This window comes from Mycteria americana, chromosome 8 (assembly GCF_035582795.1).
Source record: "Mycteria americana isolate JAX WOST 10 ecotype Jacksonville Zoo and Gardens chromosome 8, USCA_MyAme_1.0, whole genome shotgun sequence".
Classification (NCBI taxonomy): Eukaryota; Metazoa; Chordata; class Aves; order Ciconiiformes; family Ciconiidae; genus Mycteria; species Mycteria americana.
In genome coordinates, this window is record NC_134372.1 from 12,644,961 (window position 1) to 12,661,081 (window position 16,121).

A 16,121-nucleotide genomic window follows, 5' to 3' on the forward strand; every position below is an offset into this window, starting at 1 on the left:
GTGTGCAGAACAAAAGACTTTGCTCGTTTCTGCGTGGATACTCTATCCGCCTCGCTGGTCCCTGCACGCGTTCTTCCTCCGAGATGACGTGCTGGTGGACAGCCACGTGCGGTCCCTTGTGCAGCCCTGGCATGGCAGGTCCAGCCGAGCAGAGGCTGGACCGTGCGGGGTTTTGTGGGCTGCGCTCTGCCTCTGGCCCGTGCAGAGTTCCCCCACAGCCCATCAGGCAACAGCTTTGTGCCTGGATAGCTGGTGCGGCAGCACGAGCATCCCCTGGGCATAGAGCTTCCCACTTAGAAATGAACTACAAGCCGTCAAGGGTCAACTCTCTTTTGCTACAATATGCGTGAAAAGATTGGGAAGGTCGAGCAAGACGTGAGAGATGGTTTTTTTCTTGATAGTTTTCTGTGCTATCCAGTATCCCTCCATCCCTTTTCCTCCTCTTCCTATTTCATTTCAAGAGAATAATTCCTAAATAGAGACTTAAGAAGTTGGTCCTATGTTCAGAAGGCATTAGAGGTAGTATATGTGGGGTTTGCTTTGGTTTGGGTTTTTTTTCCCATGAGCTCCTAAGATGTAAAATAGCTACTGCATTTAAAAGTGGCTGTTCAGTCATTGCCCTGTCTGGGGAAATGAGTAACAGGTGAGAGAGCTCAAAGCATGAGCAGACGTCCTATGTTTGTGTTTCTCGCTTGTCATCCCTTCCCCAAAGAGCTCCCAGAGGCCACCCATTGCTGTCTGCCTGCTTCGTCTGTCACAGCGACCTCTCTTCCTTTACTAGGAAAAACTTGGTCTTTAGTCAGCCCCAGGAAAGGCCAGTTATCTACCCCAGATGCATCCCAATTCTGACAGATTTGCCTTGGCAGCAACATGCTGCTTTTCAAAGAACTCAGAAGAAACTCTCCTGCCAGCAAACATAGATCATGGTTTTTTCATTTCTTCTGGATAGGTTTCTTCTTCTCTTTGGGGAGGATTTTTCCATCTCCCCAAATTCTTCACGTAGTATTTGTGTCTCATAAAATGCACCCTCCTTGCCTGTAGAAACACTGCTCCTTGCTAATACCAGACCAGGGGACTGCACTGAACGGTGCAGACGAAGCCAGACTTCATGGACTCAGAAGGCAGCGAGCCCAAGGGAATGGGATAGCTGTGGAAATGGGTACCCAGTCTCCTCCCTGCCTAATGACCCTTTGCTAAATATGGGCCAGTTTATACTTACCAAAAGCAGAGGGGATGGAAAGCTTAGGGGGGTCAGGAGTAACAGTTGCAGATGTTAGGCTCTGGATTTGTTTATTTGGATCTCCCGAGCACACTCTGATCCCAAACTTTTCCGCTCTGACGAGTGGGACTGGGTAAACGGACTCTGGTACTTTTAGTCCAGCCTGAAGTGGACGAGTGTCCACAGCTCCCGATTCACACGCACTTCCATTTCCTCCAGGGTGGCTGCTCATCATCCTAATCCCTCATCACCCTACCTGCCAAACGCAGCTCCTGTCCCTGGAGGTGGCAGGTCCTCCTTCAGCTGCCCCTGCCTGGGTTCCCCCATCAGGAGATGATAGCTGATCTCAGTTCCAGGGCTGTTGACCCAATGTTGCTTGTCGAGACTACATTACCATCCAATATTTGGGGGATGGGAGGGGGATTTTCTCAAGGATTCTTATTTATCTTCTGCATATCAATGTTTATCAGAAATTATGCTCATTTTCTGAAGAGTCCCAGTTTGCAAATCTCTAGGTTTCCTGTTAGCACTTCCTATTCCTGGTGTTTCTGAAAATCATTCATTAGCTCCAATTAGCTTGTGACTGGTATACAGCACCCAGAGACTGTGTCCTGGTAGTTCTGATAGTATTTCCGAAGATCAGCGTGTTGCATCCAAAACAAAATCCTTCTGCTTTTCTTCCCTTATTAAAATAATAATTTGCACTTATGTAATGTTCTTCAGATCTCCTGGGCGAACATTAGCTAACCCTGCTGTAAGACACAGGCGTGTTTCTGCTTTGCAGATGAAGGAAGTAAGGCAGAAGGAGGGTAACTAATTTGTGGAGGTCACAAAGCAAAGCAGGAGCAGAGCTAGGACGGTAATTCAGATAGCCTGCTGCTTCCGTCCCGCTCCAGTCACTGCCGCACAGCACTAACAGTCCAAATTAAGAGATTATAATGCATAATCCATACTGGTGTGCCAAGAATTCTCTAAATCATATTACACTGTCACATAAAATGATGACTCATTTGATAACACAGCCCACAACCAGTTCCTTTATGTTAAAATTATGTGGACAAGACTGGATTTAAAAAGAAAAAGGAGAGCTTGTTATGTGTGTAGTGAATGCTGAGTTATAGATGCTTTCATGGATTTTATTTTGGCTGATGCTGAAGGAGCATTTGTGAGCCTGTTTGTTGACAGTGGTGCTTGGGACCAGAGATGCTGACATTCCACTAACAATAATAGGAACTGTCTCTGTTTCTAAATTGGAAATTCTTCCTTACATGGGCCCAACCCACCCTCCACCCCCACCGAAGGAAAGGGCATTCGTCTGGGACTTGCAGATGGAGCATCTCCCAGCAGTGCTGGTGCCTCTGGGGCTGCAGGGTCAGACCTGGGTTTGGTCATTGCCAGAAGCCCCTCTTCTCCCCATGCCCTATGGAAAGGGTGGGAAGCAACCCAAGGTGGTGCTTTTGGGTTCTCTGGAGAGAAAGTGCTGTTTATGTAAAGTAAATAATAACATGGCAGAACAATCAGCCCAACCACACTCTTTCCAGAAAGAGATGCTTTCACCAAGCCTCCCGTTGATGTCTCCTCTCTGCTGGCTCCACTCTCCTTCCTCCTCCCCGCAGCCTTGTCATCCTCGCTGCAACCCCAGCTTCTGCCCTTCGTGACTGCCTCTACTGCCATTTGGGGACTGTGTTATTATACTTACTAAAGCCATTTGAGATGTGGCTTGTGCGAATAACAGCGAACTGCGTTTTGCTGCACTGTGGTTTCACCATTTCCTTTTCCTCTTTCTGCCTGGGCTGTAATTCCTTGCGGCTGAGGAATCCATCACGGAGTCCTTTTTGCCAGGAATGCCCACACATTCTCCGGCTGAGAGTTGGTCTGGCATCTCATCAGAGATTACTTTTCCATACACTGCATAGCTGGCGCATGTCATAGCCACTTGCTGCGCTTGGAATACAGAAGTGTGGTCAGGGCAGATGGTCACTGCTTCTTTGAAGCCACAAAGGTCTTGCTTGACCATGGGACCAGTCCATCTCTGCAGGTTGCATTTCCCTGTCTGCATCAGATCCCATGGGTCGCTTCTGGCCCAACACCATTCCACCCTATCTCCCAGAAAATGTGGTTTAATCTCCCCAGCTTTGGGTAAATTAGCCTCACGGCTGCCAAATCTCCAGCAGGCAGTAAGGACTCGGATCAGGAAGCAGCTTCAATTGCTGCACAGTCAAGGCCAGTTCAAGAAGCTCTTTGGAAGATTTTCCTACTGTTGCGCTGGAAGCTCCTGCTTCCCTTGATTTCTTACAGGAAAAAAAAAAAGAAAGTAAAAACCAGTTTCTGTGCATGACCTGTGGAGACCCGGCGCATCCTGTGCTAGTGCTGAGAGGAGGGGAGGAAAGTAATTGCTTTCAGCAGCTGGAAGGCGTGGGTGGCAGGATGGCTTTGCGTGGTGCTGGAGGACGCTCCGTACATGCATCCCTCCTAAACAAATACCTCTTTAAATGTGTATTATGGGAATTCAGGGAACAGCTTTTTTTTTTTTTTCTCCTCTCCAAGTAGGAGCGAGGCTTATTAGTACTCTCCTTCCATCGGCGAGGTGTGGAGGCTGGGAAGTTGTGAGACAAGTAACATTTGCTTTTATCAGTCTAATCTGCTCTCTCCTGGACAGTCACTTCAGCCAGTAGGATGAGTAAAGGAAACACAAGGTGCCGGTGGGAGCGTGACTTCTATAGGGGGAAGCACGTAGCAGCATTCAGCACAGCTACAGAAACGAGCTCTTTGCTGTGCATGTGTCAGTAGGAAGGAATTAATTCCGTGATACTGCTTGGTGCATCCATGCTGGATATGAACCTGTTGAAGAAGATGTATTATATCTCACTGATGTGCATCTCACGAGTAACTGTACTCTTTTAGACATGGTAGTATTTGCATGCTGGAAGAGCATCGTAGGCTCGTACAGTCGACTCACGTATTTTTCCAGGGTATCTTTTGTCTGCAGTCTCTGAGAATTCCCAGGGAGCTCCTGCTAAGTAGGGGAGGGAAAGGGAGGTTTCAAGGTGAGATGTGATGGAAGTGGAAGTGGTTCGGACAGTCTCAGAGCTCCAGACAGATGGTGCTGAAAGAGAAATGGATACTCCAAGCGTCTACTCAGATTTAGAGTTGCAGAGAAAAGAAAAAAAAGAAGAACTGAAGGTGCAGGGGTGTGAAACCGGGGTGAGAGCTGACAGCCCCCAGGCTGTGGAGCAGGGTTATACACAGCTCTGGAGGGAAACGTCTGCAGGCAGCAATCTGGCCTTTGGTAAAAGACAGAGATTTAGGGAGGTCCACAGGTTTTCAGTGGAGCTCAGCTGTGACCAAGACAGAACTGGCCAGTTTGAGAGTGGAAAAGCAAAACCAGTGCTTGCTGGGAAGCAGCCAGCAGCAGGGGCAACTGCAGCCTTGCTCTGCGGCCAGGGAAGGTGCACCCGGCGGCGCAGCTGTAATCGGGGATCGGGGGAGATTGCTCTGCTCAAGCGCGGGAGGGCTTGCTGCCCTGAAGGGGAAAGACAGACAGATTTTACAGTGTTTTATCTCACTGTTGCTGAAAGATATGAGTCTGTCATTATTTACTGCCATCTGTTAGATAAACAAGAATGGCAGCTGCTAGTGGTGATACCCTACATCTCATAATGTCTTTTATCCCCCAAAACTCAAGCCCCCAAGGGATTTACACAGACGATGCAACCCATTTGAAGTTACACCGCAGGCTTGTATCAATCAGTGGAAACTTAGCTGTTCTTTATAAGCTATTTGCATCTCCAGAAACATTACATTTATAGGAGTGTGTTTATGGGCCTGGTAACAGTTCAGTACAGCCCATACCCTCTCGTGAGAGGTCTGGCCTGTATACATGGGTATAGGAGGGTCTGCATCATGTCCCTGTCTGTGACAGACCTCAGGTGGAATTCATCACATTTTTGATTCAGAAAGAAATTTGTCTCGCTTTTCTTTTTTGTCCCAGTTTTAAAGGCCTGGGTACACATCCACGCACAGTAAGGTTTAGAGGTGATTAAAGTGAGCTGGGAAGTAGATGTCTGACATCAGTGTAATACAGAACGCCTTTCAGAGACTTTTTCCCTTGCATGGTATTACCCTGATCTTACTCCACTGATCCCACTGAGATGAATTGGGGGGGGGGGGGGACGACACACGGACGACAGGACACAGAAAACGCAGAGGGAGAGGCAGCAGTACAGTGCACATGGCTAAAAGTCTCCGGTCCTGTGAGCTGGATCCAACACAGTAAGTGTTTTGTGGCTCCTCTGCTCCGAGGCTGCTGATGGCCGACGGGGTGACCTTGTTCGTGTCTCCTGGGTTCTTTGTACCTCAGTTTCATCACCTATGAAATAAGGATAATATCACTCAGGGTGTCTGCAAAATGGTTTAAGATCTAGTCATAAAAAATACCAGGAAGGAGCTTAGGGTGATATTACTATTTTATAGCCATAAGTGAAAATGCAGATACCAAAGCAAATGACACGCACATGCAGGTCATCCTGTCCCTTGATCAAAATCAGGGTGAGAGAGGGAAGGGGATTGCTTCAGAGGAGCAGCCATCTGTCAGGCTTACAGAAGAAGTTACTGAAGTGTGTTATCAATAGTTATCAAAACTTGCTGGAGCGGAAAGGATTTTAACATACTAATGAGCTTTCATTTGTGGTTCCTTGCTCGGGACAGCTGGTTTCCTTTCTGCATTTCTCCAGGCTGAGCAGTGACTTTGCACTGCCTTTCAGTCCCCGCTCAGTGTCGTTTTCTGGTTCTCTTGCAGTTTCTCAGTGTGGTTTCTGGGGAGGGTGAAGTCATCCTCACTGCACTATTTCTCGTGCTTATTGTTTTGCATTGTGTGAAGCGGGTTCTTTTAACAAACTCTACATTTTTACAATGCCAAGAAGTAGGAGCGTTGATTGCATTCCTGGAGGCTGCCTCTGTGTCCTAAGGATGTGCATTTCCATTTTATTGTCTTCTATTTTTACCTCGTTTTTGGGAAGGAGGAAGGGCTGGAACACCCTTGGGAAAGGCAGCGACCGTCTCTGGGCTGGTGTGGTCGGACCGTGGAAGGAGGGACGCGGCGCGTCTCCCGGGCAGCCCCCGGGGAGGTGGCACACAGCCCACGCATGGCACGCACATGAGCCGCCCTGGCAGCCCCCAGGCAGCCGCAGAGACCCAGCTGTGGAGAACCCCTCTGCCGCCTCTGGCTTTTTAAAGCTCATTTAAACCCTAAAATAACAACTACCACTCCCCGCTGAGGGAAACCGGCTGGGATTAGCCAAAGCCTCCCATTCCCCGCTGTCTAGTGAAACAAGGACTTTCCCCTCTGTGTAAGCAGGATGACTTTGCTCCCTCCCCTTCTCCCTGAAGGGCAGCACTGTGCTTCAGTGCGCTGGCTCCTGCCCTCTGACAGGTCCTGCGTGTGGTTTACAGCTCAGGGCACCAAAGGCAGTGGGAGACATATGCTAACCTAAGACGACAGCAGACGGGTGCAAGCGCTTTTAAGAACAGCTGCTGGTGTCTCATTCGATAATCCCATTTTTAACAAATCCATACGATGGCAAAAAATACTGGAAATCAGGTTTTTCTGTCCCCTCGCATCTCCTGAGCCATACTTGACCTGTTCAACGTGACCTAAGGATTAAAGGCTTGTTATTTTAGCTTCCCTACAATAGATCAGAGCCTGATCTCTGCCAGGCCATTGAGCTACTGGTGCTTGCCTCTCCCCCTCTTTCCACTTTTTTTGTGTCCCTGGACCTGTGATAGTCCAAGGACGTGACTCCTGCTAAGGGACACGGTGGATTTTCCCAAACACTATGCACCGTGGCATCAGCCCCATATGCTGGTTGCAGCATGTTTTGTAGCTCCGATCCTCCCATTTCTCCATTCTTAAAACTAAGAAAACAGCCTCAGAGAAGAAAGGCTTGGCAGCATCACCCCTCAGCAGCACAAGCGTGACCAGGAAGAAGAAGGAAGCCCTTGCTCTTCTCTAATGGGGCTATAAACACGCTTTTACGTCTGAGATCGGAAGAGAGAGAAATTGTGAGGCAAATCTTGTCAATACTGCACTTCAGGCTGTCGGCTGAGGTGTCCTTCGTCACCATGGTATCGGTGTGCTTCAAACTAATAACGAATTTGCCAACACGACACTCCTGCTAATACCCTCAATTCCCAGATGGGGAAGCCGTGTCACTGAGATGCAAAGTGGCTCATCCAAGGTCACCTCGTAAGTAAATGGCACGGAGGGGAAAAGAGCTGGGGTTTATCGACTCCCAGCGTTTCCCAATGCAGCTCGTACCCTCTGGGAAGGTTTTGCTGATAGCAAGGGCTGTCCTGAGGATAAAGCTGCAACTGCCAGCCATGCCCTCCTGCTCTCCAAACCGGTTTTTTCTAAGGCGGAAAGAATATTTTTTTCTTCTAAGGGAGAGAGGCAAAAAGTAGTTTCCTGGGGTCGGTGGGCCCTCTCGGAACGAGCCGGGCCGGTGTTTACCCAAAGCCCCGGCTGGCAGCTCCTGCAACAGATGCCGGCCGGTTTTCGCCGTCGTTTCTCACCCCCGTCACGACCCCGCGCAGGGCGGAGCGCGGCCGCTGCCGGGGCGGGCTCGGCGGCCGCGCAGCCCCAGGGGTCCCGGAACGGCACCGGCCGGGGGAGGGGCGGCGAGGCGGGCAGCGGCGTCCCGGGCCCCGCGGCGGCTCGGCCGGGGGCGGGCGCGGCGGGGCGGGGCGGGCCGGGGCGGGGCGCGGCGCGGCGCGGGGGGCGGCGCGGCTGGGCGCGGAGCGCGGCAGCGGGAGGCGGGCGCTGTCCATGGCCCTGCGGACGCCGGGCCGCCCCGGGCTCCGCCGCGCCGCCGAGCGGAGCGATGGGCAACACGGTGCACAAGACCCTGGCAGGTACCGGCGGGGGAAGCGGGGCGGCGGCGGGGCGCGGGGGGCTGCGCTGCCCCGCGGGGGGCTGCGGGGCGGTGGGCGCGTCCCGTCCCGGGAGATGCTGCGGGCGAGCCGGGGCGGGCGGGCGGGCTGTGCCGCCGCCGGGTCCGAGCCCCGCGCCGCTGCGGAGCGGCCCGGGATAAGCCGAATATTTCAAAAGATCTTTTATTGCTATTAGTGGTAATGGTCCCCGCCGCGACGGGCACCGGGGCGGTGATGCTTAAGCGGCGGGGTGCAGATTCGCCCATGTGAGAGCGACAAAAGCGGGTGAAGTGGAGCTGTTCTGGCAGCTGAAGCAGTGATCCCCAGCCTTTCAGTCGAATCCTTTTAGGGGCTTGCTTTTTCGTTTCCCCTTCTTTTTTTAAAAAATACAACTTTTTAACGGGAAGAGAGGTTAGTTGTTCAGAGTCACCAGAGAAAAACTATTTGAAAGCAGGTCTGAAATGTTTGGTAGACTGCCTTGGTTTTCAACTGCCTTTTTAGCGAATTCGGCTCTTACATGAGATGTGTACAGGTTCTTTTCCTTTGCAAGTTCATAATTGTGGGGCTTTTTCCTCCTCAGAGAATCGGTGCATAATAAAAGCAGTTGGTCTTTATAGAATCAACAGTATTGAATTACTGAGCCCTTGCCAGTCTGTATCTTCAGCTAGTTTGCTTTTCTTTTCTTTTCTTTTCTGCTCTCGCAGAGCTCCTGCGTTGCATCCTTTGTACTTTGGGCTCCCATAAATAAAAAGGGTATTATTAAACTTATTTAAAGAAGCAGGAGGACCTATTGAACACACACACATGCCTCCCTGTAATCAGCCAGGGAGCTGAATATAGAAATAAAGAGAGGAATAGATTTGCATTTGGATGTGCCATATATTGTCTTTGCAAAGAGAGGGTGCTTGGGACCTTCAAGGTACAAAAGAAAGCTGCTAGGCTTGTGGTTGAGCTATGAACCTGTGATTAGATTTCTAGTTGCATCTCTTCTCATTCTCTATTACATTTAAATGGGAAATTAGCTCCTTTCACAATAAGGAAGTTTTCTTTTTTTAATATACATCACCAGCTGGCAAATAAAGGTATTGTAAGGCGTGCATGACCTTGGCAAACATTCATTTTGTGGGTCGGCTTTTCAGCTAGAGGCAACGTCAAGGGGCACATGCAAAAAACCTGGGAGAGCCAGGGAAATGTCCTTGGGTCAGGGGAGGTTACCTCGGTAAGGCTAGAACTTCCCAAAGAAAAAATATCTGTACCTGCTGGGACGTGGGATCTAGCTGTGAGCTCTGTTCCAGAAGGCTGAGAGTTGTATCAGCCGTTCTGCCTATTGCTAGAACAGTCTCTCCTGAGCAGTCTTCATATGCACAGCCTTACACACGTGAATTTAAAAAAAGGGATGACATCAGTTGTACCGCATTTCTGGGATTAAAGAGTTCCTAGCGGTGCTTTTAAAAGAAGTCATTAAGAAAGAGGAAAAGTTTGATGGAAAAAACTGAAGACTTGATTTATGTAGACCTCCCAACTCTAACATTGTTCTGGTGGCCTAGAAAATCTCCGTCCTGTCCTGCCAGGTGGGGACTGTCTGTAAGGATTGCTTTGCGGGGGATAGTCCATTTGCAAACATTTGTCAAATTGCGCAAGGCAAAAACACGCAGGACACTTGAACACCATTTGCTAATATGTTGGAAGATGCTGAAAATGTGTCTTTTCCCCAAATTCAGCTGTGTCCAGTTTTTACAGAGTAATGACAGTCAAAAGAAGCTGTTAACCTGTGGCTGCAGAAGAGATTTTGGATGTTTGCAATTTGGCAGTTTATAAATGTATTTTGTCAAGTTGGACACAATTCAGCAATTTTTCATATTGATGTGCTCGGATGCATTGTTTGTCTTTCTTTATCCAAATGGCATTACGGAGGGAAGCAGGTTTAGAACTGTTCTTGGAACAGTCCTTTTGAAAATTACAAAGTTTTTCCAGAAGACTGCATCATTGGATGAAATCCTATTTATAAATGCTATGACTGTTTAGAATTACTCAAAGATAATCAATCAGAATTAAGTCTTTCCTCTTCTTTGTCCAAAATGCACCTCTTTCTTCACCCTGGCAGACTGAGCAATGCATTTTCACTCTCGTTTTAACTAACAGAGGAATTGCTCTCCCCTGTCCCAGGGGCTGTAGTAGTTTATTTAGTAAAAAAAAAACCCCAAACCAGAACACTCCCAAACTAAAATTTGCCTACCTGTTGTGTTAAATCAATTGACTGTAGAAGCCTACAGATGTTGTTCCCCTTTTGTAATTTCATTCACCATCAATAACTGAAGGTGGAAAATGTCTTTCCATTCTGATCAAATGTAGAGGAAATGTGGAGGGACCTTCATCATTTGGCTCCTGGAAAAGCTGAACAAACCACAATTCAGGTTTTATATAGAAATGGAAATACTCTTCTCAAATAGTGGAATTCAATTTTAAATCCTATTGAATGCAGTTCAACTCATTTTTATACCTAAATTTGTTCAAATATGTTTTCTGTGCTTGTTGCATCTTTAAATCCTTGCACAGCCTCACCCTTTCTCTCTACATTTCCATGCAATGATACAAGAGCACACGCTATCGGTGCCGGCGAAATTTGTATCGGGAGCTTGGAAAACTTGTGTTTGCCAAGTATCTAATGGTTAACACACAACGGATGAAGGCTTTGTCAAATTAACAGCGAGGTTTCTAACCAGAGTGGTATTGAAATGAGTAATAGGTTAGGGCTAATGAAAGGCAGCTTCTATATTTGAACCGGTTGAGGAGGCATTTGAATGGAAAAGAGCTGAGATGTGTCAGATACGCTTAACAACGGTCCTGAGGTGGTGGTGGAAATCGCTCTTATCTAGATGACAGCTAAATGATACATGACACATTCCTCCAGCAGGACGGTTGCCTCCACGGCTGGCCTGACCTCGGAGGGGTGCGTGGACCTCCTCGCCGTCGGGCTCCTCTGTGGTTCTGGCCGCCGCCACTCGGCACTAGCCCGTTGCCGACCCTTCCTGCATCTCCACTGGGAGAATCTCCCACTGCATCTCCAGTGCAGTGTGGGAATTTACGCTTGGATGTCGATACTTTCTTGCCTCCCTCCCTGTACCGCTGCCCATTGTTTGAGACAATTTGCAGTCAGGTGGTTAGGCAAGAGTGAATTCTTTATTATTGAGGCACGCCGTTTTTCTGTCTCCTACAGGTGATAAACTAGGTGTGCAGCATTGCAGCCAATGGGCGGAACTTGTCCTGACCTGCAGAGCGGGCCGGGAGGCCGTGCGGATGTTGGTGGTGGATGGGTCGCATACCGACATCAGGCTTTATGGCTTTGTGGCTGCTCTTACCTGTGGTGCTCCGCAGAGGAGTTGCTCTCTTGAGTTAACTCACCAGTGAGCGAGGCAGCAAGCAGTGCACATCCGCACCCCAACGTCGTGGATGGTGCTAATTTCTCCGTGCTGATTGCTTTCCTTGGCAGACACTTTGAATGGGGCTCAGAAAATGGCTAGTAGCCGGATGGGGGCATGAAGCCTCCCCTGAAGATGCAGGGAGCCCAGTGGTTCTTGAGGACTGGTGGGCTAGGAGAGGTTAAAATTCCCCTGACCCGGCAAAGCCCTTACATGGAGCTGCAAGGTGCAGGAAATAGTGAGGAACATCTAGGAGAGTCGGGCAGGCAGCAAGCGTCCTTGCAGCGCACGGCGGCTCGTGGTGGTGGGGTGAGCGTGGACAGCTGCTGCCGCGGGTGGGCAGGGCAGGCAGGGTGGGCAGGGCAGGCAGGAGACACTCGCTGGCCGAAGCACGAGTAAAGAACTTTCCAGTTGGGATCCAGTTGTTGATCCTGGCCCAAATAGGGTCATTGGTATTTAACAAAGGAGCCAAATTCCCTTTTAAGAATCCGACTGGGATCTGATTGCAGTGCTTCTCCCACAGCCTTCCTCACAACTGCAAGGAATACCAAGTATGAGTGGCATTTGTGTCTGGTAAACACAAAGGAGAATGGGGCTTGTTCTGGCAGAAGTGGCTTCAATTTCTTATTTTCAAGAAATTATTTTGTATTCTTAAGAAAAATGCTTCTAATAATTAACCCTTTCTCAGCAAGCCAGAAATCCCAAGTTTAGCCCTTCACCAGGCTGATGCTCCCATTTTTGCAAGACGATGATGGTCAGAGGGTCCTGGTTACAGTAGGGCAGCAGGAATTTATAGCTTGTGGGTAAAAGATGATGTTTCTGTGTATCCTTTTTAAAATACTGACGCCTGTTATCATAATATACACGCTTCTTTTGTAAGAAATGAGTAGCAAAGACCACGTAGTGGGAAAAGATCTCTCTGCCTTTTCCAGGGGCTAAAATCTCAGCTTCAGGGGGCATTTTTGTGTAGATTCGTGCTCTGGTCCCTCCTCCCCCTTTAGCTGCTAGTGATACACTGTAGGAGGAGTTCTTGGTACTGCGAGCAGGGAATTAGTTCAGTAATTTGGTTTGGTTCCAGTCTGACTCCAACAAAACTACAAAATAACACTTCAGGTTGTTCTGGTTTGAGTGAAAAAGGTACCTGTTCAGACCAGTTTTTGGTTTGGGTTTGGTTCAACTCTGTGATTACAGGTGTTAATCCTGCCTCAATAACAGCCCTATTTTGCCTGATTTCCTGCCTCTTTTAGACCAGGAGTTGAGGTTTTTAGAGTCCATCATTGATTTTGCTGCTGACTCCCTGTGTGACCTTTGAGCAAGTGGCTTTATCATAGTCTTGCTTTGTATGTAAGAGAGGTAGGAAGCACTGTTTGGCTCACACGGGTATACGAGAGTTAATTAATTAACATGCAGGCATGAAGCATCTCCAGGAAGAAGGTCACAGAAGTGCAGAAAACAGATTAATTCACTGCTTCTTTTGTAGCTTTCTGCTTTTCCACTCTTCAGAAGGAAACCTGTGAAACTGTTCAGCCCTCACTGTGATTTAGAGCTGGAACAGGTTGATCGTATACTGAGGACTATCTTTAACCAGCCTCACACAGCACATACCCAAAAATGTGCTGCAGCCAACTGGCATGATTAATTCAGTGCTACCATTGGCATGTCGGCTGTTGAGACTGGAGAAACAACTGTACTTCAATCCAGGAAGGCATCGCCTATCAAGACGGTGCTAAGTGGAGCTGTGTGTCATGCCCCATGGCCGATGTGCTGTCAGACACACACAGCACGTTGCCAAGTGTGTCATTAAAGCGAGAGCTTTTTGTTGCTCTCCACTCTAACACTGGATAGTGCTGGGCAGGTGCCCTCTCTGCTATTTTATTGTTTACGCTTTAGAGGGGAATTGCTTTACTAAGAAGTAGGATATCTGGCAAACAGCACTTTTCCCCTTTTATTTCTCTAGACAATTGCCACAGGTCAGAAGGACCTGTGTGTCACCATCTGACCCTACTGTAGATGCTTAAAATCACACCCCTAAATCTGTGTGTGTAGGCAAAACTCTTAGAGAGCCCACACCGCAGGCAAAGGAAATTGCTGCTTCCCGGCACGTTATAATTTGACAGCCTATGGAGGTGCTTAAGTGTGTTTAAGGTGTTTAACTTCAGGCAGTCAAGTTTGAATGTGCAGGCACTAATGTTGACTTGACATGAAAAGGATGAGTCACCTTGAAGCTTACGCCATGCTTCTCTTCCCATTCTAGTAAGGATCCTCCTTGCGTATCACATTCAGCGGCTTTTCAATTAGGAATGCAAATAAGCACCTTGGTCCTCGTTAGCTCCAGTGGATTTAGTATTCAAGCTCACTGAATTTCAGAGTTGCACTTTTGGACAGTCAGTGTCCTACTGCACAGTTTGCCTTGAAAGGAAACATTTTCTTTCTCATCATCATCCCACTGTTTACAGAGCCTATCTGTGCGGGTTTGCAGCTAAAATAAGAGCAGGCTTTCCTAAGGTGGGGTGTGCATGTCACCGTGATGGATGTGGTGGGTTCAGGAGAGAAGCAGGGAAACAAATCTGCTGATCCAGGCAGGGAGAGAGCTAGCGAGAAACCAGGAGCAGGACCTCGCTTGCTGGGGTGGCTTCATGAGCTGCAAGATGGGATGAGGCCAGGTGTGATCCCCTAAAACATGTGTCAGATCCCATCCAAGTTTCCTTATGGAGAAGGTGTGTGCCATCTCCTCCATCTCTTCTCTTTGTATTTCCATCTGTCTTACCTCCTTTGTTTGTCTCCTTTCTTGTGCCCAGAGCAGTTTGGCATCCCATGCCTGCTGCTGCTTCTTGCCACGGCAGCCAGACCGCACGGCTGACTCACAACGTGCACCTTCCCTGCTCCTAATGAGCTCCTCGGCCACACGCTCATTTGGGGCTTCCTGGCATCAAAATAGAGCTTGGCTGCTGAACCATTCTCCAGACTTTACCCAGAGGGCACATTTCCGACAAGCGCAGAAGGAGGTGGGAGCCCAAAGGGTTGTTGGAAGGGACGTGGCTCCATGGCACATCTTGGGGAGGCTTTTCTGTCTGCGGCAGCTGGAGGAAGTTTTGCTATAGAAGCATTTCCATACTTTGTTCTGTCTTCTCATTTAGGCAGCTTCTCCACCCTTGCCCTTGGCACCACTGATGTGCTGTGTCCTGGAGGGGACTGACCTGCGTCAGTGGTCCATATGTCTATTTGATGGCCCCAGTGCCCTTAGGTTGTGAGGTTCTACCACCTCTCTGAAGACCTCCCCATCCCACCTTTTTGCCTGCTGCAAATAAGCAGGACTCCCCAGAGGCATTAACTGGGGCAGTCCCTTCCCGATGGTCCCTTAGATAAGATGTGTGCCCATGGGAGGACATGCTTGGTGGGAAGGAGATGCTGTTTACTCTGGGTTGTTCCATATGTTGTCGATGGCTGTATTTTTTTTCCCCTCTATATGTTAAAAACCATGAATCACTGGCACCGAGACGTCTGGTTGAAAGCCGTATCTCAGCATACCTGTGCCAGCTTTTCCCTTCAGACCTGGATGCCCTGTTGTCTCAATTACTGAGTGCTGGAACATTAAATTCTGGTGTCTGAACACTTGAAGCGGGGCTTTGGGGAGGAGTGAGGGAGGGGAAAGTGATTTCTTGCTTGTTAATTTGTTTTTCCCTCTGTGTCCAGGGAGATACCTTCCTCTGCTTTGTGTAAGCAGGGCTCGCTTTCCACCCAGGAGTTTTTTCTCTCCCAGTTCTTTCAGACCTCTGGCAGTGAAGAAGCTCCGAGATCTCCTACTGAGAGGATCAGGCCCCATCCCTTTCCCTGCTCCAGCAAAACCATGTCTTTTTTCCTTTCTACACCAACAGGACTGGTGTAAAGAAATCAAATCAGAAGATAAGAAATGAATTCTCGCTTGCTGCTGGAATTACACAGGAAGAATCTTTAAAGAAAAACCATTTAAGCACATTTCAAAGCTTTTCAGTGCAGCAGGGAAATCACATTTAGGATTTTTTTTAAGAGCTACTAATGCTTTGAAGGGAGAAAAATGGATGGAGTTGTGTTTGTAGAGTTGTCAGCTAGGTAGTTGCATATAACAGGTTTCATTTTCTCGGTTTCCTTGTTTCACTGTGGATATTTACATAATAATGAGACTTTTGTACTTTAGGAATTCTCTTATTTTAACCATCCATTTATCTGTGACTCCAGGTTTCTTGTGATTGCACTCCTGATGCATAATGTCTTATAGCTACGTGGGAGAAATAAATAGACCACATAAAAGCAAAGCTCTATTTTTCATTGCCCATGTAGCAACACAGGGAAGACAGTCAGTCAAGAGAGAATTTCCCTGAGCGAAAGTTTTCCACCAGGTTTCCAAATGTCAGGGAAAAAAGTTGTTTGATTTTTGCCCTCCTCCATAACTCGAATGTTAAATCTGCCAGGCCCTGCCTTGACAAGCCAAAGATAAAAGATAGAATATCCCATTTGGCAGCAGAAATGAAATAATTTCATTCAGGTTTATCTCTCTTTCCTCAGCGATAACTAGCACT

The 16,121-nt window shown here is 48.4% G+C and overlaps 1 protein-coding gene across 2 annotated transcripts in view; it reads left to right on the top strand.

Moving 5' to 3' along the window:
• NEURL1B (neuralized E3 ubiquitin protein ligase 1B) overlaps positions 1 to 16,121 on the top strand; it is a 144,912-nt gene that overhangs the window by 100,919 nt on the left and 27,872 nt on the right. Inside the window, exon 1 of one of the 2 annotated variants that reach the window (XM_075509749.1) lies at positions 7,995 to 8,128. The exons of the other annotated variant lie outside the window; for it this stretch is intronic. Within the exon in view, the coding sequence (XP_075365864.1) occupies positions 8,098 to 8,128 (31 nt within the window). The 5' untranslated portion in view covers positions 7,995 to 8,097. Of the gene's footprint in view, positions 1 to 7,994; positions 8,129 to 16,121 lie in introns of those variants that run through there. 2 annotated transcript variants of the gene reach the window in all.